General features: G+C 42.8%; 1 protein-coding gene and 1 long non-coding RNA gene across 21 annotated transcripts in view; one reads left to right on the forward strand and one right to left on the reverse strand.

Moving 5' to 3' along the window:
* Nucleotides 1–472: 472 nt before the first annotated feature.
* On the reverse strand, nt 473–22658 carry LOC121818837 (uncharacterized). 2 transcript variants are annotated; one of them, XR_006058987.2, is made up of 3 exons: nt 22261–22658; nt 6265–6348; nt 473–1048 (listed from the first exon to the last, which is right to left on the reverse strand). It is a non-coding gene; the product is annotated as an uncharacterized LOC121818837 (long non-coding RNA). The 2 variants fall into 2 exon arrangements; XR_009600770.1 differs by having other exon boundaries at nt 6066–6348.
* Nucleotides 14480–25445, forward strand: part of USP40 (ubiquitin specific peptidase 40) — an 83305-nt gene continuing 72339 nt past the window's right edge. For 9 of the 19 annotated variants that reach the window (XR_006058980.2, XR_009600658.1, XM_015091836.3 and 6 more), the window contains exons 1-6: nt 14480–14597; nt 15678–15887; nt 19009–19076; nt 20212–20325; nt 22945–23109; nt 24853–24999. Coding sequence is in view for 16 of the 19 variants with exons in the window: in XM_015091836.3 (XP_014947322.1) it covers nt 15692–15887; nt 19009–19076; nt 20212–20325; nt 22945–23109; nt 24853–24999 (690 nt within the window). In the remaining 3 variants the exon portion in view is untranslated. Of the gene's footprint in view, nt 14598–15193; nt 15320–15677; nt 15888–19008; nt 19077–20211; nt 20326–22944; nt 23110–24852; nt 25000–25445 lie in introns of all 19 variants that reach the window. The other 10 variants (XR_009600656.1, XM_015091837.3, XM_060415357.1 and 7 more) reach the window with 6 other exon arrangements.

Here is a 25445-nt window from a genome sequence, read left to right on the forward strand (position 1 = left end):
TTGGCCACCTAATGCGAAGAGCTGACTCACTGGAAAAGCCCCTGATGCTGGGAAAGATTGAGGGCAGGAGGAGAAGGGGACAACAGAGGATGAGATGGTTGGATGGCATCACCGACTCAAAGGATTGAGTTTGGGTAAACTCCAGGACTTGGTGATGGACAGGGAGGCCTGGCATGCAGTTCATGGGGTTGCAAAGAGTTGGACATGACTGAGCGAATGAACTGAACTGAACTGAACAGAAAACATATTACTTTGTCTCCTGTTGATCAAGTGTTTATTAATTACTGGGCTATCAATAATCATGTGTTTATTAATCAGGACGTCCCCGATGGCACAGACAGTAAAGAATCTGCTGGCAGTGTGCGAGACCCAGGTTCAGTCCCTGGGTTGGGAAGATCCCTGGAGAAGGGAATGGCAACTGTAAGGAAGGAACTAGAGAAGGTGAGGTTCAGAAAAAGAACGAGACCAGCACTTTACAGAAACACATCACCTTTAATGAGGCGAGAAGGGGCAGCAGTCAGATTAGTGAGCCGCTGCGCTAAGAGAGTACATATATATAGAAAACATACGCGTGTGGAGATACATCGTTTTGAGGAGGTCTGTTTTTCCTCATGATTATTTTTGATTAGTTAGCTTTCAACAACTGGGGCAAGGAATTCCTGAGACCGGCCAGAGACTGGGATCGGCTAGAAGCTGAATGTAATCAATCTTAATGTCCATTCCTTTCTTTGGAGGAAAATGTCCTTTATTCTGTATAGAATGGTGGGGAGGACCTGGAGGGGAGTTTTAGTTCCAGGCTATTTGAGCCTTGTAGCTTTCCTTCATTCCAGACCCTAAGGAATATATAAAAAGAGAAAGAGAGATACGCGTTGTCAATGTTCAGGGCTTCTTCGTGCTGGTAATTGAGGGTCGGGGGTTTGTGGTCTGGGAGGAAGAAAGTCTAAGGCCTGTAGTGTTGATTTTCTATCCTAGCTGCCAGGGTCTCAAGCAGAAGAACAGTCTTGACTTGATCTTGAGAAATGGCTTGGATTCGGTTCTGGAGGAATCTCTGGAAAAGATTAAACAAACAAGGTCCAACTGTGAATAGGAGGATAATAAACATGAATGGTATGAGAAGGGGCAAAACCCAAGGCATCCAGTTCCAATCCATCAACCGTGACTGCCAGGAGTTGCTTAATCTCTGGCTGATTCGACAGGCTCGATCTCTAAGGTTTTTTGCAGCTTCCTGGACAACACCCAACTGGTTGACATAGGAGCAGCAGGATTTGTCCAGAAAAAGGCACAAACCTCCCTTTTCTTCAGTTAGTAGATCTAATCCCCTTCTATTTTGTAACACTACAGCCGCCAAGGTATCGAATTGATTTTGGATAGTTATTAGACCTTGGGCTATTTCCTGGAGGCTGTCTGATAGGTCTTTAGATAGTGCCTAGTCGCTTTGGACGGAGATAGTTAGGCCGGCAGTTCCTGTTCCAATTCCAGCTGCTATTCCTAGTCCCACTAAGAGGGGAATGAAATAATGGCTCATTTCATTTGCTTGTAAATGAGAGGAATAGGTAGGGGTTGATCATTGGGGGCTATAAAAATGTTTGGACTGGAATATACCAGGGTGCAGGTTCTGGTCCAATTAGTAGGTAAACAGAGGTATGTAAACACCCCACACAAGAAAAACAGGCCAGGTGTCACAATACAACAGCTGAAGTCGATGGCGAAGAGAAGTCAAGGGTGGGGGAGGGGGTTGATCATTCATTTAAGAATCAGGGACCCCGCTAAGGTGGCCCCAGTGATGGAAGAAGTGGAGGAGTATGCTGAGGGAAACCATCCGGTAAAGGTAAAAGAGTGTCCTGTAGGACCAGAAACATTATATACAGCTTTTCCAGTGGCAAAGAGTAAAGTGGAGGTATGGTCACACATGGGTTCAGGGATTATGCCCACAGGTTGGTCATATGAACTGTTTCAGGAATTTCTAGATATGCAAAAAGGAGCTGGTTGTAATAGTGTTACTCTCAGCAATAGGGCCTCTTATTGGAGGTTTTCTGTTGTAGGAGGGAAAGTCAGTGAGCAAAGATTCTAAGAGTTTGTCCGAATTCCAGATTTGATCATTAGTGTGAAGATAATTAAGATATGAGATGAATAAAGGCTTCCCACAGTGTGAGTAGTATACGGATATGTTACCAGTGGTCTAGTCAAGGATGAATGTGGGGTGGGCTGAATTTCCCAGAGATTCCAGATATGTCTCCCAGACATATCCAGCAGTCTTTAGCCAATTGTGGGTGAGAAACACTGAGGAGAGTATGGGTTAAATTAAGGGTCTGGAATAGATAGTTAAGGTTAGGGTTTTGAAAGAGTTCTTGGGTCAGAGGAAAGAAACAAGATAAGAAGATGTTAACTAACATTTGGGGAAGTGATTATAAGATAGACTACTATGGAGAAGAATTGGATTTCAAAAGGGTAAAAGTTATAAAAGGTTCCCTGCAGCCACAGAGTGAAGATGTAATCTTCAACGTGTTTGAATGTGGATCCTTGAGGACTCTCAACACAGATATCTGCCAAGAGTTGTCCCAGAGATAATTGTAGCATGAAACCAACAGGTTCATCCATTGTCAGTTGGGGCTGGTGGGAGCCGTGAGAATTTTAGAGTTGTAGGGCATGTGTGAGAAACTTGATAAGGATTAGTCTGGTAAGCAGTCTCATCATTGGGCTGCATAACCTTTTTTAGTTGAGTAATGTGCACCCAGGGGATGATTTCTTTTAATTTTGCAGCAGTAGGGGTCAGCAGAATCACCATGTAGGATCCTTGCCATTTAGGGGTTAGACCTGAGTGGGGCTAAGCTGTCATACAGACTTTGTCTCTTATTTGGAGGGATGGGCTCAGGAGATCGGGATGTGGTTGAGGGAGTAGGTTTTCCATATGTTGCCAAAGGGCATCTAATATCTGGGCAAGTAAGGGAAAAGGAAGGTAGGATGGCAGTTTGGGGCTGTCATGGGAGAGGGTGAGTCCTAAAGGTATTATGGGCCTCCCGTACATGGCCTCAAATGGACTGATATTTAGAGGGTTTTTTGGTAAGGCCCGGACCTTTAAGAGGGTTAAAGGGAAGAGTTTAGCCCAATCTTGATGAAGTTCAATTGTTAATTTCTTCAGAGTTTCTTTTAGGACTAGGTTGGCTCTCTCAACCTTACCGGAGGACCAGGCGTGATAAGGAATGTGAAACTTCCAAGGGATTTGAAGGGTTCATGCCATACGTTGTTGTCAGACTAGAGCGAGGAAGGCATTCCAAACCTGGGGAGGATTTCAGTAAGATTAAGGCGAGCCACAGTAGGGGCTCGTTTGTTAGTAGTCGGGAAAGTTTCAATACATCCAGAAAATGTATCTACGAAGACTAGGAGGAATTTAACTCTTTTTACGGACGGCATGTGGGTGAAATCTACCTGCTAGTCTTGTGTGGGAAGATGTCCGCCAATTTGGTGGGTGGGGAAAGGAGGGGGGTGAATGTTAGAATTAGGGTTTGTCCACTGACATGTGGTACAAATTTAGGTCAGATTATTTAAATAAGTCACATCGTTCTTAGCTCAATAAAGTTCTGAAGGCAAGTCTTAAGTACTTTTGCAGAGGGGTGGAAAAGGGAATGTAAATATGAAAGTAATGTGTGGGTGTTGGGGCTTCCCTGGTGGCTCAGAGGTTAAAGCGTCTGCCTCGAATGCAGGAGACTTGGGTTCGATCCCTGGGTCAGGAAGATCCCCTGGAGAAGGAAATGGCAACCCACTCCAGTAGCTTGCCTGGAGAATCCCATGGATGGAAGAGCCTGGTGGGCTATAGTCCACGGGGTCGCAAAGAGTCGGACACGACTGAGCTGTCCATATTTCATATTATTTCAATGTGTGGGTGTTAGGCTCGTCAATCTGGGCTATAGTAAAGACAGGACTAACAGAGGCGGCCTGCCACTTTGCTTCATGATCTGCCACATTGTTATAAAAGGAGATAGGGCCATATCGCTGATGTCCCCGGCAATGCATTACAGCAGCTTGTTTAGGGAGCTGAGCCGCATGGAGGAGTTCAGAAATAATGGAAGCATAGAGAATAGGTATGCCCTTCTGAGTCAGGAATTCCTTCTCCCTCCAGATTATAGTGTTAGAATGTAATATGTTATAGACATATTTGGAGTCCCTGTAAATGTTTACCTTTTGGTCTTTGGCTAGGGTCAGAGCTTGTGTAAGAGCTATCAGTTCAGCCTACTGTGAGGATGTGTGAGCTGGGAGTGTGACTGATTTGATGAGGTGAGGGGGATAACTTTGTCAGGCTGTTCCTGGACTATAGTGTATCCAGCCCCAAATGGGGCTTCTTTCTGGGAACTGCCATCTATGAACCAGGATGGGACTGCGGGGTCAGTCATAGGCTGATTGGTTATATGTTCAAAGGGATTAAAGTGTCATATCTAAGGTCTGAACACAGTCGTGAGATAGGCGTTCTGCTTCTGGATCTTGTGTAGGGAGTAAGCTAGCAGGATTAAGAGGTTTCAGTTCAGTTCAGTTCAGTCGCTCAGTCGTGTCCGACTCTTTGCGACCCCATGAATCGCAGCACGCCAGGCCTCCCTGTCCATCACCAACTCCCGGAGTTCACTCAGACTCAACGTCCATCGAGTCCGTGATGCCATCCAGCCATCTCATCCTCTGTCATCCCCTTCTCCTCCTGCCCCCAATCCCTCCCAGCATCAGAGTCTTTTCCAATGAGTCAACTCTTCGCATGAGGTGGCCAAAGTACTGGAGCTTCAGCTTTAGCATCATTCCTTCCAAAGAAATCCCAGGGCTGATCTCCTTCAGACTGGACTGGTTGGATCTCTTTGCAGTCCAAGGGACTCTCAAGAGTCTTCTCCAACACCACAGTTCAAAAGCATCAATTCTTCGGCACTCAGCCTTCTTCACAGTCCAACTCTCACATCCATACATGACCACTGGAAAAACCATAGCCTTGACTAGACGGACCTTAGTCGGCAAAGTAATGTCTCTGCTTTTGAATATGCTATCTAGGTTGGTCATAACTTTTCTTCCAAGGAGTAAGCGTCTTTTAATTTCATGGCTGCAATCACCATCTGCAGTGATTTTGGAGCCCAGGAAAATAAAGTCTGACACTGTTTCCACTGTTTCCCCATCTATTTCCCGTGAAGTGATGGGACCAGATGCCATGATCTTCATTTTCTGAAAAGCTTTAAGCCAACTTTTTCACTCTCCTCTTTCGTTTTCATCAAGAGGCTTTTTATCTCCTCTTCACTTTCTGCCATAAGGGTGGTATCATCTGCATATCTGAGGTTATTGATATTTCTCCTGGCAATCTTGATTCCAGCTTGTGTTTCTTCCAGTCCAGCGTTTCTCATGATGTACCCTGCATAGAAGTTAAATAAGCAGGGTGACAATATACAGCCTTGACGTACTCCTTTTCCTATTTGGAACCAGTCTGTTGTTTCATGTCCAGTTCTAACTGTTGCTTCCTGACCTGCATACAGATTTCTTAAGAGGCAGGTCAGGTGGTCTGTATTCCCATCTCTTTCAGAATTTTCCAAAGTTTATTGTGATCCACACAGTCAAAGGCTTTGGCATAGTCAATAAAGCAGAAATAGATGCTTTTCTGGAACTCTCTTGCTTTTTCCATGATCCAGCAGATGTTGGCAATTTGATCTCTGGTTCAAAGAAAGGGATGGGTCGAGGAGGTGTGCGTGAAGGATCTGTAGTCGAGCAGGGGGCAGAGAAAGGAAAGCCCGGTGAGAGAGTAAATCTTTGAAGGAATGAGGAGAGTATACATTTAAAGGAGAGTTTCAAGTTAGTTTTTGGGCTTCAGGTATTAAGAAGGTAGTTGTAGCTAAGGCCTGGAGACAAGGTGGCCATCTGAGTTTGATGAGATCGAGTTGTTTGAATAAGTAAGTTAGAGGTCCCCATATGTCCTCTCGTTTCTGGCACAAAATCCCTAAGGCATGTCCTTGTCAAGAATGTACAAAAAGGGGAAAAGGCCAGAGGGTTCCCTGGGAACCCACAAAGAACAATAGTCTACGGCACCCTAGAGTACCATCTGAGCTTACCTGGGCTACTGGGTCAGGTGAGAATTCGTGGTAGATGGAGGGAGGTAGAATGGCAAAAGGCCTCTGTCCTGGAGTTGGTTGGTCTCGTGAAAAAGAGTGGAGAGAACAGAGGAAGAGAGAGAAAGAGAGAGAGAGGCCAATATTCCTTGGGGTACATGGAAAACCAATAAAGTTCTTGCACAGGGCTTATACCACTCACGAAGGTACAGGGCATCCTCTGGAGGAGGTCTTGAAAGCCCAGGTGGGAAAGTGCTCAGCAGGTTTCCACGCTCTGAAGAGTTGGCTGTGGAGAATGAGAATGAGAAGAAACCTCAAGCTCCCGGGTTTTGGCACCAAAAATGTAAGGTAAGAGAACTAGAGAAGGTGAGGTTCGGAAAAAGAACAAGACCAGCACTTTACAGGAACACATCAGCTTTAATGAGGCGAGAAGGGGCAGCAGTCAGATTAGTGAGCTGCTGAGCTAAGTCAAAACAGTAGGGATATATAGAGAACAGGTATATGCAGAGATACATCATTTGAGGGGGTCTGTTTTCCCTCGTGATTAGTTTTGAATAGTTAGCTTTCAACAACTGGGGCAAGGAATTCCTGAGACCAGTCGGAAACTGAGATTGGCTGGGAGCTGAACGTAATCAATCTTAATATCCATTCCTTTCTTCAGGGGAGAAAGTTCTTTATTCTGTATAGAATGGTGGGGAGGACCTGGAGGGGAGTTTTTACTCCAGGCTATTTTGAGCCTTGTAGCTTTCTTTCAGCAACCCACTCCAGTATTCTTGCCTGGAGAATCTCATGGACAAAAGAACCTGGTGGGCTACAGCCCATGGGGTTGCAAAGAGTCAGACATCGCTGAGCAACTAACACACACATTAATTACTGAGACCTGTTCAAGTGAGACAAACATTGTAGCCAGGTTTAAGGCCAAAAATGGCTTTTCTTATGTCAAGAAAGCCATGCCTTGCTCCCTCTTTCTGGGGACGCCCTACCCTATCTACATACAATGCTTCCTATACTTTTTATTTTTTGTATATTATGATGTTTGGACATCTTGAAAACCTTTCTGGCTGAGGAGAAACTTCCCGCCCCCCCAGCCGTGGGCTGGTCAATTTTCAGACAGCATAAGGCCCATCTAGGAGCATGCCTTTGATATGCAGAAACAAACCAATCCAGAGCCAGAGGTGGCAACATTCCCCTGCCTTCACCATCCTAAGGACCAGGCAACCAGTTCAGTTCAGTTCAGTTCAGTTCAGTCGCCCAGTCGTGTCCTACTCTTTGCGACCCCATGAATCGCAGCACGCCAGGCCTCCCTGTATATCACCAACTTCCGGAGTTCACTCAGACTCAGGTTCATCAAGTCAGTGATGCCATCCAGCCACCTCATCCTCTGTCATCCCCTTCTCCTCCTGCCCCCAATCCCTCCCAGCATCAGAGTCTTTTCCAATGAGTCAACTCTTCGCATGAGGTGGCCAAAGTATTGGAGTTTCAGCTTTAGCATCATTCCTTCCAAAGAAATCCCAGGGCTGATCTCCTTCAGAATGGACTGGTTGGATCTCCATGCAGTCCAAGGGACTCTCAAGAGTCTTCTCCAACATCACAGTTCAAAAGCATCAATTCTTTGGCGCTCAGCCTTCTTCACAGTCCAACTCTCACATCCATACATGACTACTGGAAAACCATAGCCTTGACTAGACGGACAGAGACCACCTTTTTAACACAGAGCCTGTAAAAATCATTCAGATTTGCCAGTCCTAGCCTGTTTGCCCTTCCCTGTCTTGTCTTTCCACGAAAACTCCAATAATGGCCATGGCCTCCCAACCAAACCTGGTGCTTCTCCATATGGCCCTGCATGGGGTGCCATGGCCTCGTCTCTAAGACCTCTAAGTATAACAAACTGCCTGAGCCTCTCCTGTATGCCTGCTAGTGGTGGTGGTGGTGGGTTTAGTCTCTAAGTCACATCTGACTCTTTTGCAACCACATAGACTGTAGCCCACAGACTCCTTAAATTCTGTGTGCCACGTTTGTGCACTTTATCATGGGCCAATTTACCTCAATAAAGCTGTTAGGCATTAAGAAACTAATATGAATAGAAGATCTACGCTCTTATTCTCGTATTCTGATAGTCTTGTCCTCCCTACGAGCCTGCCGTGGGCAAACTTTGGCTGTGTTGCAGAGGCTGCTGCATGGTCTATAGGTGGTTGAAGACAGTGACTCTTAAACAACTTGGGTCAGGACCCCCAGTGATATTTTACATAAACACTGCAACTCAGAATAGAAGTCCCCAGTAACCTGTGGGTTTGCTTTCTGAGTTTTCAGTCTGAAAATACTAGATGGAAATTTCCAGAAATAAACAATTCCTAAGTTTTCAATGGTGCACCAATGTGAGTAGCATGATGAAATCTTGTACCATCCCACTCTGTCCTGCCCAGGAGGTAAATCATCTGTTTGGTCAGAGAATCCATGCTGTACACACGTGTTTACACTACCTGCCTATTAGTCACTTAGCAACCAATGTGGGTAAACAGATACACCACTGTTGTCCTGCAGCGTTTGTTTTCAAATAACCCTTATGTAATAATGGCTCCAAAGTGCAAGAGTAGTAATGCTGACAATTCGGATATTCTCTAACTGTGCCTCATTTATAAATAAACTTTATCATAGATACATACACAGAGGAAAGAACGTCGTTCAGGGTTCTGCGCTATCCGTAGCGTTAGGCATCCACTGGGGATCTCGGAACGTTTACTCCCCAGATAAGGGAGAACCTGCTTATTTAAATTATATCCAGACTTCATCATGAGAAACACTGGGCTGGAAGAAGCACAAGCTGGAATCAAAATTGCCGGGAGAAATGTCAATAACCTCAGATATGCAGATGACACCACCCTTATGGCAGAAAGTGAAGAGGAACTAAACAGCCTTTTGATGAAAGTGAAAGAGGAGAGTGAAAATGTTGGCTTAAAGCTCAACATTCAGGAAACGAAGATCATGGCATCCGGTCCCATCACTTCATGGCAAATAGATGGAGAAACAGTGGAAACAGTGTCTGATTTTATTTTTCTGGGCTCCAAAATCACTGCAGATAGTGATTGCAGCCATGAGATTAAAAGATGCTTACTCCTTGGAAGGAAAGTTATGACCAACCTAGACAGCATATTCAAAAGCAGAGACATTACTTTGCCAACAAAGGTCCATCTAGTCAAGGCTATGGTTTTTCCAGTGGTCATTTATGGATGTGAGAGTTGGACTATAAAGAAAGCTGAGTGCCGAAGAACTGATGCTTTTGAACTGTGGTGTTGGAGAAGACTCTTGAGAGTCCCTTGGACTGCAAGGAGATCCAACCAGTCCATCCTAAAGGAGACCAGTCCTGGGTGTTCATTGGAAGGGCTGATGTTGAAGTTGAAACTCCAATACTTTGGCCACCTCATGCGAAGAGTTGACTCATTTGAAAAGACCCTGATGCTAGGAAAGTTTGAGGGCAGGAGGAAAAGGGGACAACGGAGGATGAGATGGTTGGATGGCATCACCGACTCAATGGACATGGGTTTCGGTGGACTCTGGGAGTTGGTGATGGACAGGGAGGCCTGGCGCACTGCAGTTCATGGGGTCGCAGAGTCAGACACAACTGAGTGACTGAACTGAACTGAACTGACTACGCAATGGTGCATCTATGTATCAGAAACAAAAGTTCAACATAACAACCTTTACTCTTACTACTCTGATTTTTTTTACCTCTTTACATTTGTCTTTTTAAAATTTATTACTATATGGCTGCAAGTGGACTTTCTCTGGTTGCGACAGGTAGGGGTTACTCTTCATTGCCGTGTGCAGGCTTATCACTGAGGTGGCCTCTCTTGTTGCGGAGAACAGGCTCCAGGTGCACAGACCACACTAGGCGCGGCTTGCAGGCAGGTTCTGTAGCTGTGGCTCCCAGGATTAACTGCTCCAGCTGCTCCGGGGCATGTGGAATCTTTCTGGACCAGGGATCAAACCCATGTTGCCTGCACTAGCAATCAGATTCTTGACCACTGGATCACTAGGGGAGTCCTTTTTCTCTCTTTTTAAATGCTGATCACAACCCCCTTTGAATAGATTTTATAACTCACTAATAAGGCATAAGCTTCAGTATGAAAGATTCTGGCTTATAGTATTGGGTAGAGATCAATATAGTAAATATATCAAGTAACACAGCATATACAGGGAAACAAAGAATACTGATAAATAAAACTGCAAGTTTTTCAGGCCAGGGTCCTGGGTTTTTTCCCTCCCTCCAACCATTTGTGGCAAAAATCCCAAATAATGTGCAAAAGTAACCATGAGCCTCAGAATAGTTGGCCCCTAACAATGAACGCTTTCAGAAGTGAGTCCCCAGACATCTGTGGGATCTCTGGGGGACCTTTGGCTGGGGTGGGCCTCTGGGTGTGATGCCTGCATCAGCAGGCCCTGCTCACGACGCCCGTGTAGAGCACCAAGGGGAAAGTGGATAGCAGAAGAGAAATTTCCACCAGGCCCAGAATCAGGAACTAGAGTTTTAAGGGCTAGAGGGCTAGAGTTTTAAGGTCAGCTAACCTTTCAAACTGTGATGCTGGAGAAAACTCTTGAGAGCCCCTTGGACAGCCAGGAGATCAAACCAGTCAATCCTAAAGGAAATCAACCCTGAATACTCATTGGAAGCTCCTATACTATGGCTAGCTGATGGGAAAAGCCATCAGCTCCGATGCTGGGGAAGATTGAAGGCAAAAGGAGAAGGGGGTGACAGAGAATGAGATGGCATCACCGACTCAATGGACAGGAGTTTGAGCAAACTCCAGGAGATAGTGAAGGAGAAGGAAGCCTGGCGTGCTGCAGTCCAAGGAGTCACAAAGAGTCAGACACGACCTGGTGGGCCCCAATTCATGGACTAAAAACTCCTCACCTTCTCTCACCCGGGTCCCTCCCTCAGCTGACCAAGAGGGAAACACGGCAGTTTAGCGCCTCAGGAACTGTGCCCCACCATGAGGAATCTGAGGGATCATATATTAATAGAATGTTGCATTCTTCTTCCTCTTGCATTGTCTCAAAAACAGTCATAACTGCTGCTGAGTAGCCCGGTAATCGGGTCTGTTTGTTTCTGGTTTATTGCACTGCCACCTCCTTTTTCTGAAATGCAAAAAGCTGCCAATGGTGGTCTGAAGACAGCATAGTGGGCACAAGATGTATTATAGCATGGAGTAAGAGGGTAGTAAGCGCAGGATGTAGTTTTGAGGAAAGCAAATTAGTTATCGATTATAAATTAGGAACACTTAGAGTAAAAACCAGGAATAATCAGGTCTGCTCAAGGTTCTTTTAGTCTTCTTTGTTCTCAGGAAAGGGAAAGAAAAAAAGAAGAATTCATTACTCTTTTTTTCCTTTTCACTGCTATAGGATCAGTGGTTAAGAGTACAGCTCTTAGAGCCAGATCAACAGGGTTCAAGTCATGGTTTGAGGCTTACTTGATGTGTCACTTTGCAGAAACTATTTACCTCTCAGTACTTCAGTTTCCTTATCTGTAAAATGGGAATGACATTACTACCCATCTCATGGGAGTGTTATGATAATTAAATGAGATAATGTTTGGAAACCCTCTGCACTTGCCTGGCACAGAATAAATGCTCACACTTTTAAAAAGCATCATTAATCTTCCTTGAGCAGCACTTTACATGCTAAAAACACTTGGGTGAAACTTTTATGGCCCAGAGTCTAGTCAACAGCTTTAAAGATCCAACTTCAATTCTCTGTCAAGCAAATAAAAGATTTAAATTTTCACCATAAACTAAAAAGCCACATTGTTGTTCAGTGGCTAAGTCATGTCTGACCCTTTGTAACCCCATGGACTGCAGCATGCCAGGCTTCCATGTCCTTCACTATCTCCCAGAGCTGGCTCAAACTCATGTCCATTGAGTCTGTGATGGCATCCAACCATCTTATCTTCTGTCGTCCCATTCTCCTCCTGCCTTCAATCTTTCCCAGCGTGAGGGTCTTTTTCAGTGAATCACCTCTTTGCATCAGGTGGCCAAAGTACTGGAGCTTCAGCTTCAGCATCAGTCCTTCCAGTGAATATTCAGGGTTGATTTCCTTTAGGATGGACTGGCTGGATCTCCATATGTTAGTGTTATTAATGAAAATGCAACTAATATTTTTAGTGTGGACTGCTGCAGGGGCTACAGGGCAGATCGGGTTCAATCTCTGTCTTAGGAGATACTGACAAAAAAGCATATCTGACTTTGTCAGCGACACGGGTTACCAGAGAGGAGCATATCATCCTGAAGCCTGGATGAAAGGGAAGATCATACCTTGTTTAAAGAGCTCTGAAAATTTTAAGATGGAAATTTCAGATGGATGATTTAGAGTTTGAGATGGACTTATAATGAAGGAGGGATTTCCCGGTAGCTCAGCTGATAAAGAATCCGCCTGCAATGAGGAAGATCTGGGTTCAATCTCTGGGTTGGGAAGATCCCTTGGAGAAGAGAAAGACTACCCACTCCAGTATTCTGGCCTGGAGAATTCCACAGACTATATAGTCCATGGGGTCAAAAAGAGTCAGACACAACTGAGTGACTTGAACTGTCACTTTATAATGAATGGAGTGACAAGGATCTGGGAGGGTGGATATCCCTTGCAGTGAGGACACAATTCAGGTCACAGCAGCAGAAAGGCATATGGCATATTTGGAAGGACTTTAACTGGAGAATAGTTGAGTCATAAGAAATACAGTATGAAGAGTGTTTGGACCATGGAGGAGTTTCTGCAGTAGATACCAAGGAATCACCAAAGCCTCTTTGGTAAAGAAACATAAACTTGGGGCGAGCTTCAGACGATCTCATAGTGACATGCAGGATGGGCTGGATAAAGCAGCAGTCCACCCTGAAAGGTTGTCATCCTAAAGTGGATGAGACTTACTGAGAAAGGATCTGACAGGAAGAGAGGGAACCATGGAACAAGCATTACCCAGGCAATACTCTGAGTCACAAATGATTTGCTTCATGCGGAAAAGATGAAATTTCAAATACAGCTCCAAGACCTGGAAACGACAGTGGTGTTACTAAACCATTCATTCATTTAAGGCATATCTATTAAGATCCCTATACTGAGCCAGTCACTGTTGAGATGCCAGGGATAGAGCTGGGCACAAGGGTGAGCTTGTAATCTCAGGAGCTAATAATCCAGGGCTCATTCTTGATCTGAGAATGGAAATTTGAGGAATATTTACTCAAATTTGAGGAAGAGGGAAATGAAGCACAGAAGGCAAAGAAGAAGCGATCAAAAGGCAGTAAGGGAAATGGCAGGATAGAGTGCCTCAGAGCCAGGGAGGAGAGTCATGAAGAGGAGGCTGCCCAGAGAAATGAGACTTGAGAACCGGCAATTCCCACTGTGGTTTCCTGGGCTAGACCTTCAGCCTGCTAGCTGGTTCCCTGCCTCCAGTGCTTTCCCTCTTGACAATTCTGAACATGACAACCACGGAAATGTCCCTCCTGTGTTCCAAACACAAGTCCCTCAGGCTGGCATTCACTTCGACTCCTGCCTTGTGACTTTCTCTATCACTATTGCTGTTCCCAGTCTCTGAAATCTTTAGCTTAAGTCAAAGTGATTTTCTCCCCGTCTGCCTCATTCGTTCTTGGATGGAAGCTGGATCGGACAGGAGATGCCAGAAGAGTCCAAAAAAAAAAAAAAAAAACCTATCAAAGTAGACCACCAAGCATGCTCAAGCGGGCAAAAGAGCATGATTTTGAGGTATTTTGGGTATGAGGGTCTTCCCTGGTGGCTCAGACAGTAAAGAATCTGCCCACAATGAAGGAGAACCGGGTTCCATCCCTGGGTTGGGAAGATCCTCTGGAGAGGGGAATGGTAACCCACTCCAGTATTCTTACCTGGACAGTCCTATGGACAGAGGAGCCTGGCGGGCTGCAGTCCATAGGCAAATAGGGTCCGACACAAAAGATGGACACAACGGAGCGACTAACACTTTCCTTTCTTGGATATAGAGTTGGTGCAGACAAAACAAATACTGAGGACGTTATAAAGGATCAAAGTTACGTGGAACACTTTTCACTGGAGATACACTTGTAAAATGTCTTTGAAAGTACACGGCACCCTTGAAGCTCTACACAAATATTTCCAAGGTTGAAGTAACCTGGCATCAGTCAAGCCAAAAGACAAGCGATCTTTGTATTCTCTAACTAATATGAGTTGCGAGCAGCAATAAATATACGCTTTTAAAGAGTAAATGAATGAGTGGCCGCCTGATCCAGCGAACCCGCGAATGTGCCGGTAGACTAGAAGCGAACACCGTCCATCATACCAGACGACCGAAATCTCGGAGCAAAAGAACTACATTTCCCACGAGACCCTGCGCGGGGGGCCAGCGGTCCCGCAGGGCATCCTGGGAGAAGTAGTCCCCGAGTTCCACAAATTGCTCACGCACGGAGCGGCGGGAGAACTGCATACGCCGTCATGGTGGTGCCGCGTTGCCGCGTGTTGTTTCGCTTCGAGTTTTGTCCGGGGCGGGGGTCTGGGCTTTAGGCTGTAAGTGGGGTCTGCGGCCGCGGTTCTCGGGAGGGACGAGGCGGGCATAGGGACTGTGTGGGCGGCACGGCCTGAGGCGGGCTAGGCGAGAGGCTGCTCGGGCCGGCCCCGAGATGCGGTGTCCGGGCGTGGGGAGTCTGCGGTTCCGCGCCGCGGGGACCTCTTCCGTCTCGCGCCCGTAGGCTCCGTGGTGGCTTGGAAGGACTTGAGGGCCTGGCCTCGGCCGTTGCGTGAGGGAGACCGGAATCCAAACCACGCGCACGAGGCCACACTTTCACGTTCCATTTTTGTGTGTGTGAGGAACGGATTGAAAAGAAAAATAATTTTACTTAAGCGTTTCCTGTCACTTTGGGCTAGGCCCTTTGCGATTCTCATCTCCCAAGGAACCCTTCACACTCGATGTGAGTGAGACCTTGAGCGGATGCTTGACGTCCCAGGAGCTAATATCGAGATCACTGGATAAATATTGTGAGCCTTTGAGGACCGATGACTTAAATGGCATTTTTTTTTCCCCCGAGTGAAACTCCGGGCTCTCCAACTTTGGGGCCGGTATTAAATTCCTGTAGGGATTAATTTGTTCCGTTTATCTTTGTTAGCTGTCACAATCTGGTACAAGGAGTGTGAGAAGCAGAGATTTGGGGAAGTGATTCACTGTCCCCAGGCTCTTGTCAACGCTCAGAATCTAGGATTGACTTTGCCACCTCAGCGGATTAGGTGTATTGGTGGGTTTTTTTTTTCTTTTTTCACTAGTGATATCACTATGCCTTAAAAAAAAAACAAACAAACAACTGTCATTTAATGTGGGCTAAACCCTATAGACTAAATGCCTTTCATTATTTGATTTTTTAAAAAAATGACCCCGCATGACAGTTGTTATCCCATTTTTACATGGAACGCAGGTTAAGAAACTCGCCCAAGGTCACACAGGTAGTGTGGAACAGGGATGAAAAAAATCAGGTCTTGGCTGCCTCCAAAGCCCAGACTTCTTAAGGAGCAACTTAAAATCTCCCAAGGGGGAGATGTGGGGAAATTTTGTTTTAAAAATAAAGACATTTCTATAACATGTCATATTTTTTTAAGGGTAGTGTTTAACAATGTTTGGGGACCTATTTGAAGAAGATTATTCCAGTGTGTCAAATAATAATGGAAAAGGGAAGAGATTAAAGACCAAAGCTTTGGAGCCACCTGCTCCTAGAGAATTCACCAATTTAAGTGGAATCAGAAATCAGGGTGGAACCTGTTACCTCAATTCCCTTCTTCAGACTCTTCATTTCACACCTGAATTCAGAGGTATGATATGTTACGTGCATTTGGCTAGTAATATGTACCCTCATCTCTACATGTAATTAATCATGCAGAATCACAAGTAGATGAATTATTTTAAATGTGTATTCCACAGTATGTGTTCATTGTTCTAAGAGGGACATAAATTGGTAATTCTCTGCAGAGAAATGTGAAGCTTAGATTATTAATATTTTCTGTATGATCACAGTTATGTTCAGTAACAAACTAAAAATTAAGTAGTGTATTTCTTGTGTAACTCCTTCCTGTAATTTAGAATATGGGGCTTCCCTGGTGGCTCAGTCGTAGAGAATCTGCCTCCCAGTGCAGGAGATGCAGGTTTGATCCCTAGCTAGGGAAGATCCCCTAGAGAAGGAAGTGGCAACTCATTCCAGTATTTTTGCCTGAGAAGTCCCATGGACAGAGGAGCCTGAAGGGCTACAGCCCATAGGGTGGCAAGAGGGTTGGACCCCACTTAGAGACTAAATAGCATAATTTAAAATACAACGTAAAGACAATTTTGTCATGAGGGCCAGTCTTCATTATTGTTTCAGTATTTGTATTTTTTTTAATCTTCTCAAAGAAATAAACACTTAAACCAGAGTTACTCAATGCAGTTATATGCTTCTCTTTGGAGTGGGGAGGTGTTGTCATATTAATTCATACAAACTACAGTCATTTATCTGCAATTCTGAAATCCAGAAAATTCTAACAACGTGATCTGATAATCTGAACCTGTTTGGCCTCAGACCTTGACCTGATGTGAAACTGTTTCTAGTCTTAATTATCTCACATGAGTCATACATTTGTTACAGGAATATTAAGGTTTTAATATTGGTTAATAGATACAATTAGTCCCACACTCTCCTGGGGATGTAATGTTAACATATATAACCCTTTTTTCATAATAACTTTCTAAAATCTGAAAATTCTGAATTCCAGAGATAGAGGGTGTTAGATAACGGACCAAGTGCAAGGAATAGAAACCCAGTCAAAACAGTTCAATTAACAGATTTACTTTAAGAATCTAGGGGGAATCTCCTAGAAACCACCTGCAGGAAGCTTCCTTACCTCCTTGGACCCTTGATTCCTTGCCCCTATTTTTCTCCACGTTTGTCCCCAGATCCCTTCTTTGCCAACTAGCTTCCTCTGCAGGGATGTCAGTCTTAATATTCTTCTACCTTCACGTGGCCTTGGAGGGTCCCCAGCTACAAAGCTCCATGACTGTAGCTCAGCTCCTCACATGTCTCCATATTCTGAGGATAGGCATCCTAGCTTTTATTCACTATCTCACCCCCTTCCCACTACTACCAAATGTAGCAAAGTTTTGTGATGTTTTTTGTTGTTTTCTAAGCTTACAAAGACTTCCTGCCTTCAGAGATTTAGTGTATAATTATCATCAACCCCTTCCTAGGCCCTTCTAATGGTTTGAATTGAACTTGGGATTTAAGAGTGTTGCTTCTTATTGAATTTGGGGTTTAAGAGGGTTGCTTCTCGTCTTGGACTCCATCCACTCCATCAGAATATCCCCCCCAATGCATTCAGTAATTCCACCATTAACAGTTTGCAAGATGAATAAGCAGATTCTTAGGTTAAATCTTTCCTAAGTTTTAGTATAATTGAAATTAAAAGAGCAACTTGAAGTAGAAAATTGTCCTTTAAAAGAGATTATATAATTGATTACTATACTGCAGAAACTAGCAACATTCTTCTGTTATATAGTTGTATATAAATCAACTATACTCAATAAAAATATAAAAAATATCTTCATAAATAATCCAAAAAGACTGAGAAAGGTGGTTGTTTTGGAAGGCAGGCAGCTCGCTGAGAGTACCGCTAAGCAAGGATAGGACTGAAAACCCCAGGCCCTCTAGCAAAGCAGGTGGCTGGCCAAGCACATGGGTTGACACGTTAGTGTGACTTGTGCACTTATAAGGCTTAGCATGAATCCTCATGCTCATTGACGGGGAAGTGTAATTTGGAAAGGGGTGAGGACTGACAGAATGAAGGGAAACTTTTTGGAATCCTTTTTAAAGGAGCAGAACTAGCTTGGGTTCCCCTGTACTCCCAGGTCAGTGTAGCTGGAAATAGTAGGAGATGATTGTAAAAGTCTCTCTATGGTTTTTGTGATTTAACCTTTGTGTATACAACCTTCATGTAGTTTTTGTTTTTTCCAATTCCTGCTGGGAACTCAGGAAGAATGTAACAGTAATCACTAAGGCAGTAGTGGTTTTCAGTGCAAGACAATGTCTGTTTCATCCCTTCTCCCTCAAGTATATCAGAGTCTCCCAGTAAGAGTTCCTGTCTGAATACAGACTCCCCAAAGGATTCAAATGTGCCCCATTGGGTGGCATTCCTAGACAGTGAATTAAAAGAAAATGCTGGAGACCAGCAGTGGGTTACCAACTTTTCTTTTCCAGGTAAGCTCACTGCCATCTACTATTACCCCTGATGCAAAAAAGATATTTTCTTACCAAAAAAGAGAAAGGCATGATCTCAGAGTTAAAGGTGCTCCTTATAAAAGAGTGGTTGGCAGTCTTACTTTTGGCTTGTAAATGTTGTAACCCTATTACATATTTCCTAATTCTATTCATGTGGCCTTTGGAACCCATTGCCATAGGCAGTCGAAAGCCACCAAAGATTGATGGTATTGCAGGGTTTTTAATTGTATGATTTTCCTTTTACAGCTGTCTCATATTGAAACCTTAGCTTCCACTTTATAGTCCGTGGTTAAAAGTAATGTTGTTGCTGTTGTTTAGTCACTAAGTCCTGTCCAACTCCTTCACAGCCCCATAGACTGTAGCCCACAGGCTTCTCTGTCCATGGGATTTCCCAGGCAAGAATACTGTAGTGGGTTGCTGTTTCCTTCTCCAGGGAATCTTCCTGACCCAGGGATCGAACCTGTATTTCCTGCATTGGCAGGCAGATTCTTTACCACTGAGCCACCAGGGAAGCCCAAAAATAAAGCTACCAGAAAGCAAAATGTGTTGTCTAGGGATATAAATATTGTCATAATCTTATTTCTGAATCTTTAGCTGATTTTTACTTACTGGTTGCCTTGGCTTTCTAAAACAGTTTTCAAAAATGAAATGATGTCATTTACATCTCTTGATTCTACTTTTTTGTTTAGAAGCTTTATTCTCTCTTGGCCCGGAAGAGCTTGGTTCGTTAGAGGACAAGGATAAACCTGATGCAAAGGTATTAAATCCATGATTTACAGGGGATTTTTGAAATATTAAGGAGATGGTTTAAGGAAAGAATTAAGTTCCTTATTCATAGAAATCAGTAATTTTATCAATTACCAAATTATGACCCTTACTTTAGAAAGCACTTTGCCCTGTACCTTTCTGGTAAGGGAATTTCCCTTTCAGAGAATTGCTTTTCCAGTTGTAATGCTGCTGCTGTTTTTTTATAGACAGCCTCACTCTCCACTAAGGAGATATTTGCAAATCATCCACACGAACCTACAAAAAAACCCACTTAATGCACTTAAATGTAGCAAGAACAAAAATAGAGACCAGTATTGTCTCAGTCTGGTATTCTGGAGATAAACTGAGGAATTGGCTTACTATAAGTGCGTATCTAATCATGTTTCTCCCTTGCTTAAATATCATTCAGAAATTTATCACCCCCAGACTACAGTCTGTACTTATCTTAGTAAGAGTTTCATGATCAGCCCAGTGTCTCTCAAACTCCGTGTATGGCAAAGAGCCTGGTGTTCTGTTTTGTTTTGTTTTGTTTTCTCAATCGGTTGCAGATCAGACTTTTGTTATAAAGAAATGTTATGACAGTGCAAAATTGCTGCAAAGTTTCTGGCATATGCTCACTCTAGATATTTAAGTCCAATCTCCAGAGCAGGCTCTGAGCCGCATTCTCAGTGCCCCCAGCCCACACCACAGGGGCAGAACGGGTGTGGTGCTGGCAGGAAGAAAGCAAAGGCAGGGTGCAGCCGGCCCTGTGAGATTTTTGCAGCTGGAAAGTTCTCCATAGGGAGTATGTCTGTATCTGAGCAGTTTCGGAAAAAGGATGAAATTGTTGGAGACTTAAGTTCCTGTCAGTCTGTGATTAATTGGGTGGTTTATTAGGGCTGGTTTGGGTTTTAATATTAATCTGTACTATGCCAAAGTAGAGAGTTCCAGGTAGCTAAGAATTGTATTGAATTAGAATTTTCAAAGAAAAATAAATGTGTTCATCCTTCACAGTATTCGTAAATTTTGTCCTGAGTGAACTAAATCGACTAGAAGATAGGAGAACAGTAGTACACAGCTCTTTTTAAAATGCCCAGCCAACATTTAAAAGATTTCATCTAGGAGCACGTTTGTTTCTCATTCAGGTCCGAATCATACCTTTGCAGTTACAGCGGTTGTTTGCACAGCTTCTCCTCTTAGACCAGGAAGCTGCATCCACAGCCGACCTCACTGACAGCTTTGGGTGGACCAGTGATGAGGTACGAAGGTCAGCTTTCCAGGGAAATATTACCAGCAAGAAAGAGTAAACACTGGCTTAATGTTATCTACCTTCCTTTAATTTTATCTTATGGTCTCAGGATATTGTTTAAATATTTACTTCTAAACTACACAATTACAAGCCAGAAATACATTTTAGACATTTGCTGTTACTCAGGATTTTATGAATGGATGTCATTTGGGGTTGGGGAAAGGGGTTGCGGATACAGGGGAAAATGTTTGTAAGAGCTGGTTTTTATCATTTCTACCCTTTGTACAGTGTAGTTGAGATATAATACCTGTTATGTTAATGGAAAATTGGCATTTTTATAGAAAACCACTTATCAACTTAAAAAGCTGACTGGCAGTTAATATATCTGCCTTTATGTGTCTAAATCTGGATATTCTAATTTTGAACATTTTCTTCAAGTGAAACAGTGACGTCATTCTTGGCAGGTCTTTTCGTTTTCCCTGTCCTGCCTTTCTCTTGACTCGCTTCATTTTCCTCCTGTGTCCTCCTGTGTGTGTGGACTTCCTCCTGTTTTGTTGTATTTCATTTTATCTTGCTTGCACTCCTAAGGGTGTTTCACTGCATGCAAACACTAAACCTGTGTTAGCACTAAGTGAAGGTGCGTGTTGTCAATACTGATGAGCTGTTAGCTGCGCAAAATCAAAATCAGCTCTGCAGTTTTTTATGGAGTAGATGTATTTCTGTAGAGACGAAGGTATGGGAGACCACCACAGAATTTAAAGAGGCAATGATCAGAATAAGGTTATGTTGCCTTCAGAAATAAACTGTGAACTCTTGTCTTCTAACCAATAACACTAATTAACTGGACGATGCTATGCGGTTGAAGAAGTCAGGTTTGAGCTTGGAAGTAAGATAGGGTATAATACATTCCCTGAAGAGTGTATGTTACGTTTCTGGTGTAGGGCAGGTGCTTAGGGTGAATTCCTCTTTCTTTCCTTGTTTTAAAGGTATTGTCTTGTCTTAAATTACTGAGATATAATTCACATGCCCTAAGATTCACTCTTTGAAAGGGTACAAGTTCAGTGGTTTTTTAGTATATTCAGAGTTGTACAAGCATCACAAGGGTTGTACAACAGTCACTACAGTCAACTTTAGGACATCTTTTCGCTACCACCAAAAGAAACCACGAACCCATTAGCAGTTCCTCCCCAACCCTGTGTGCCCTTTCCCTGAGTCCCTGGCCACTGTTTTCCCCTCTGTCTCTCTGGATTTGCCTCTTCTGGACACTTCACAGAAATAGTTTCGTATAATATGTGAACTTTTGTAGCTAACATCTTTCACGTGAAGTTTTCAAAATTTATTCATGCTGTAGTATGTTTCAGCACTTCATTCCTTTTTATTACCAGATGATATTCCCTCAGATGGATATGCCTCAGTGTTTTGGCTTCTTTTAACCTAGTCATCAGTTGATGGATTTCTCTTTGTTTAGATAAAGAGCTTCCTCTTGTTGGCTTCATCCTTCTTAAAGATGTGAAAACCTGATTGATTAATTTCTAAATAAAATCTTGTAGGAAACCCTCTCAGACTGACCTGCAATGGTAGAGAGGTCTCAGAGGCGCCTTTTCCAAACTTAGGATTGTTCAGAAACAGCTTGAAAACTTCCGCAAACTTTCTGTCCCATCAGAGCCAGTGATACTGGAGAAATTTGTATCACCTAGTGCCTTGTGTGTCAGAAACCAAGAAAAAGATCATAGGTCCCACATCTTTTTCCAGCTTTCATCCCTTTATCAGCTTCTCTTCCCTTGAAATGTACCTTCAAAATCATCTTCTCACCCCACTCCCCTGCACCCTCCATTTGCTCCTCTCCCTCCTTTCTACCCTTCCAGTCACAGTCACTCACGGCGTCCACATGCCCAGTCCAGGAGACACTGCTCCACTCCCTGCAGCCCTCAGTAGCGGCGCTCACCATCCTTGCTGACGTCCCTGGCTCTTCCTCGGGCTCCTGTGCTGGTTCTTCCTTGTGTTCTCCACTCCTGTATGTTGGTGTGCCCCTTGACTTTGGATTTATAAATGGTTCTCGTCCTCTTCACACACAGTTTCATACAGTGATTTCTCGGTGGCTTTCAAATTAATCTGCAGGTTAAGGCAGATTCCATCAGAATTTTTCTCCAGGCAGTGTGTTAGTCTTGCTTTGTTGGTCCACATGTCAAAGCAGTAGGCTCTAGTTCTTCTCCAATGCTGACGATTCAGAGTGTTTGCCTGTCCCTCTGATCTGTGATTTCTTTGTGCACACACTGCCTGACTGCTCTTTGCCTGTTCTGTTCCTTCCTCTCCTCTCCTCTCCTCTGGCGCAGCCATGTACATGGTTTCCTGCCAAACAAATGCACTTTCCTGTTCTCAGGTGACTTGAGTTACATGTACATGCTAAACACCATCTGTTTGTTTTTTCATTTTGTAGTAAAAGTGAGAATAGGTGGTGATCTCTTAGCCTGCTCTCAGCTCATTTAGCTTAGTCATCCTTACATTTGATGGAGGCTTGCCTTTGGATTTCTAAATGAGTCTTGTGTTTTTCAACTAATATCACTTAAAAAAAATCTGTTTTTAAAATTCTGAAGCACAAAATTACATTTAAAAGTTACCTGTTTTATAGGAAATGAGGCAACATGATGTGCAGGAACTGAATCGAATTCTCTTTAGTGCTTTGGAAACTTCTTTAGTTGGAACCTCCGGCCATGACCTCATCAACCGTCTATATCACGGAACCATTGTTAACCAGATTGTTTGTAAAGAATGTAAGAATGTCAGTGAAAAGCAGGTGAATATGCAAGAGTATTTTAGTAATAAGTTAAATCATAAATTATAATTCATGTAATTAAATCTGTGATCTGTACCATATGAGGATTAATGTGCTTATTACTATAAATATCACTTTTTTCTTGTACTCTAGATGCTCCCAGATTATAAGTTTATAATCCAGATTTCTCCATGTAAACTGAAAGAAGTAGATACCTTAAGATATAGCTTAAATCTTCTATTTATTCCTCTAATATTTAGATAGTAGATTTGGGGAATATTTACAGTAGGGGCCTGTGGTATCATGAGAAAAGCCAATATCGTCATGGGTCGGTGGTTGGAATATCTTAAAGAAATCACTTAGGTAATAACAGAAAACACTAAGGAATGTTTAAGTTAACAAATAAATCTGTAAGTAAATATTGGATTTAGTTTATTGATGTCCCTCAGAAAGCTCGTTTGTATGTGTGTGCTTCTGTTTAAATATTATATATATAAAGCTATCATAATCCTGTTTAAACTGGTGTAACCTTCAGTTATTTGTCATAACAGATTATCCATTTTATGTAGTTAGAAATTTGCTTGTGTAAATTTAATAATCACTGCTTGCACTACAAATCTTATATAACAAATGATTTCATCACTGAACCATTGTCCTTTAATAAAAACCTTCTTTTCTTACGGCAAGAATTATAGAAAGTTATTAAGTAACTTAATAAGTTATTAAGTTAATTATAGAAAGCTATTAAGTAAAAAATTAAATGCCATTTTCTAAGTGTTGCACTAATTGCCTTTTTGAAGTATATATATATATTTTTTTTTATATATATTTTTAAATGAAAGTATTGGGCATAAAAAAGACTGTTGAGCCCTTACTGTGTATCATAATAGAAGATTTGGGCAGCCTGGTTTGGAAATATTAAGATGTTACGTGTATGTGGGTTACTATATGATTGACCACTATAATGTAATGATTCACAAAGTAATTTTAAGACATAATGTACGTGAAGGCACATTATAGATTAGGCATTAACTTTTCACGTATCTATCTTGTAAACCATGTATGAATGTTAGTCTTACTGCTTTAGAATTCCACCATGAACTAATTAACTAATGCTATTTTACGATCCCCATAATCCCTCAAGGTAATGCTGTTGCACAAATACACATGCAAAATTATAAATGTGCTTTCAACTTGTCAAATTGTGTCTGTTTAATATTGGAAATATGTTGTAATTCAAAGGTAATTTTAGTAGAATTAGTAGACTCACATTTTCGAAAATATCCTCCTCTTAATTTTCATGAAAATACCTTTATGTCCTGGCCCCAAATAATTTTCTTTCTTAAACTAGCCCTAGCAGAAGATGGGGAAGCAGGGTCTACAACAGAGAGTCTGACCACGGCCTTGCTGAGCCTACCTGGAGACTAACGTAGCGCTAATGAGCTGCACAGACACTCTTCTCGATTCGTGCGCTCAGTGGTTCATTTCCTGATAGAAATAGGCGTTATTGTATCTGCAGTGAACTCGTAAATTGGCTCCTGATATATTTTAAGCTGAGTTATAATTTGCTTGAGAAAGAATAATTTATTGTTATGAATCTCACCGTATCTAGTTGGGAGACCTATGCCTTCATATATAGAAAAGATATATGTGTTTTAAAAAAGAATGTATGTGTGATTTTTCCCAGTGTATGTTTGAGTTGGTGATCTGTTTGTGAACATCTGTGGAATTGTATTTTCAAAGTCATGTTCATGTATATTTCAGGAAGATTTCCTAGATCTAACAGTAGCAGTCAAAAATGTATCAGGTTTGGAAGACGCACTCTGGAACATGTATGTAGAGGAGGAAGTTTTTGACTGTGACAACTTATACCACTGTGGAAACTGTGGCAGGCTGGTTAAAGCCGCAAAGGTAAACATAGACCCCTGCCTCTTCTGCGGGTATGCGTGCAGTGCTTGGAGCAGGGACGTCTCTCGAGTGAAGTCACCGTGTATGAGACGCACATGAAGCTTTTAATCAGTAATAAGGATTGAAAAGACATTTCCTTACACTGTATATGTATTTGTATTTTAATTTTTTATAGTGTTTTTTAAGCTTTCAACCTCACAGTTCACTCAACTTCTTTCTCTCCCAGGAAAAATTTATTTGTAGCTCAGTGTTTCATAAATAAACCTTTTTTTTTCCCTTTGGAAGTTACTGTTATGAAGAAGGCAATGTATTTTTATATCTGCCAACTAGGAAGCTTGTTGAGCTTTCAGTTTTTTGGTCTGCCACTATGAAAACAGAGAGCTTTATTTTTTGCATATGCAGTTATTGTACAGTATTGATATATATGTTGATAGGTATCTTCCTTGATG

This window comes from Ovis aries, chromosome 1 (genome assembly GCF_016772045.2).
Source record: "Ovis aries strain OAR_USU_Benz2616 breed Rambouillet chromosome 1, ARS-UI_Ramb_v3.0, whole genome shotgun sequence".
Classification (NCBI taxonomy): Eukaryota; Metazoa; Chordata; class Mammalia; order Artiodactyla; family Bovidae; genus Ovis; species Ovis aries.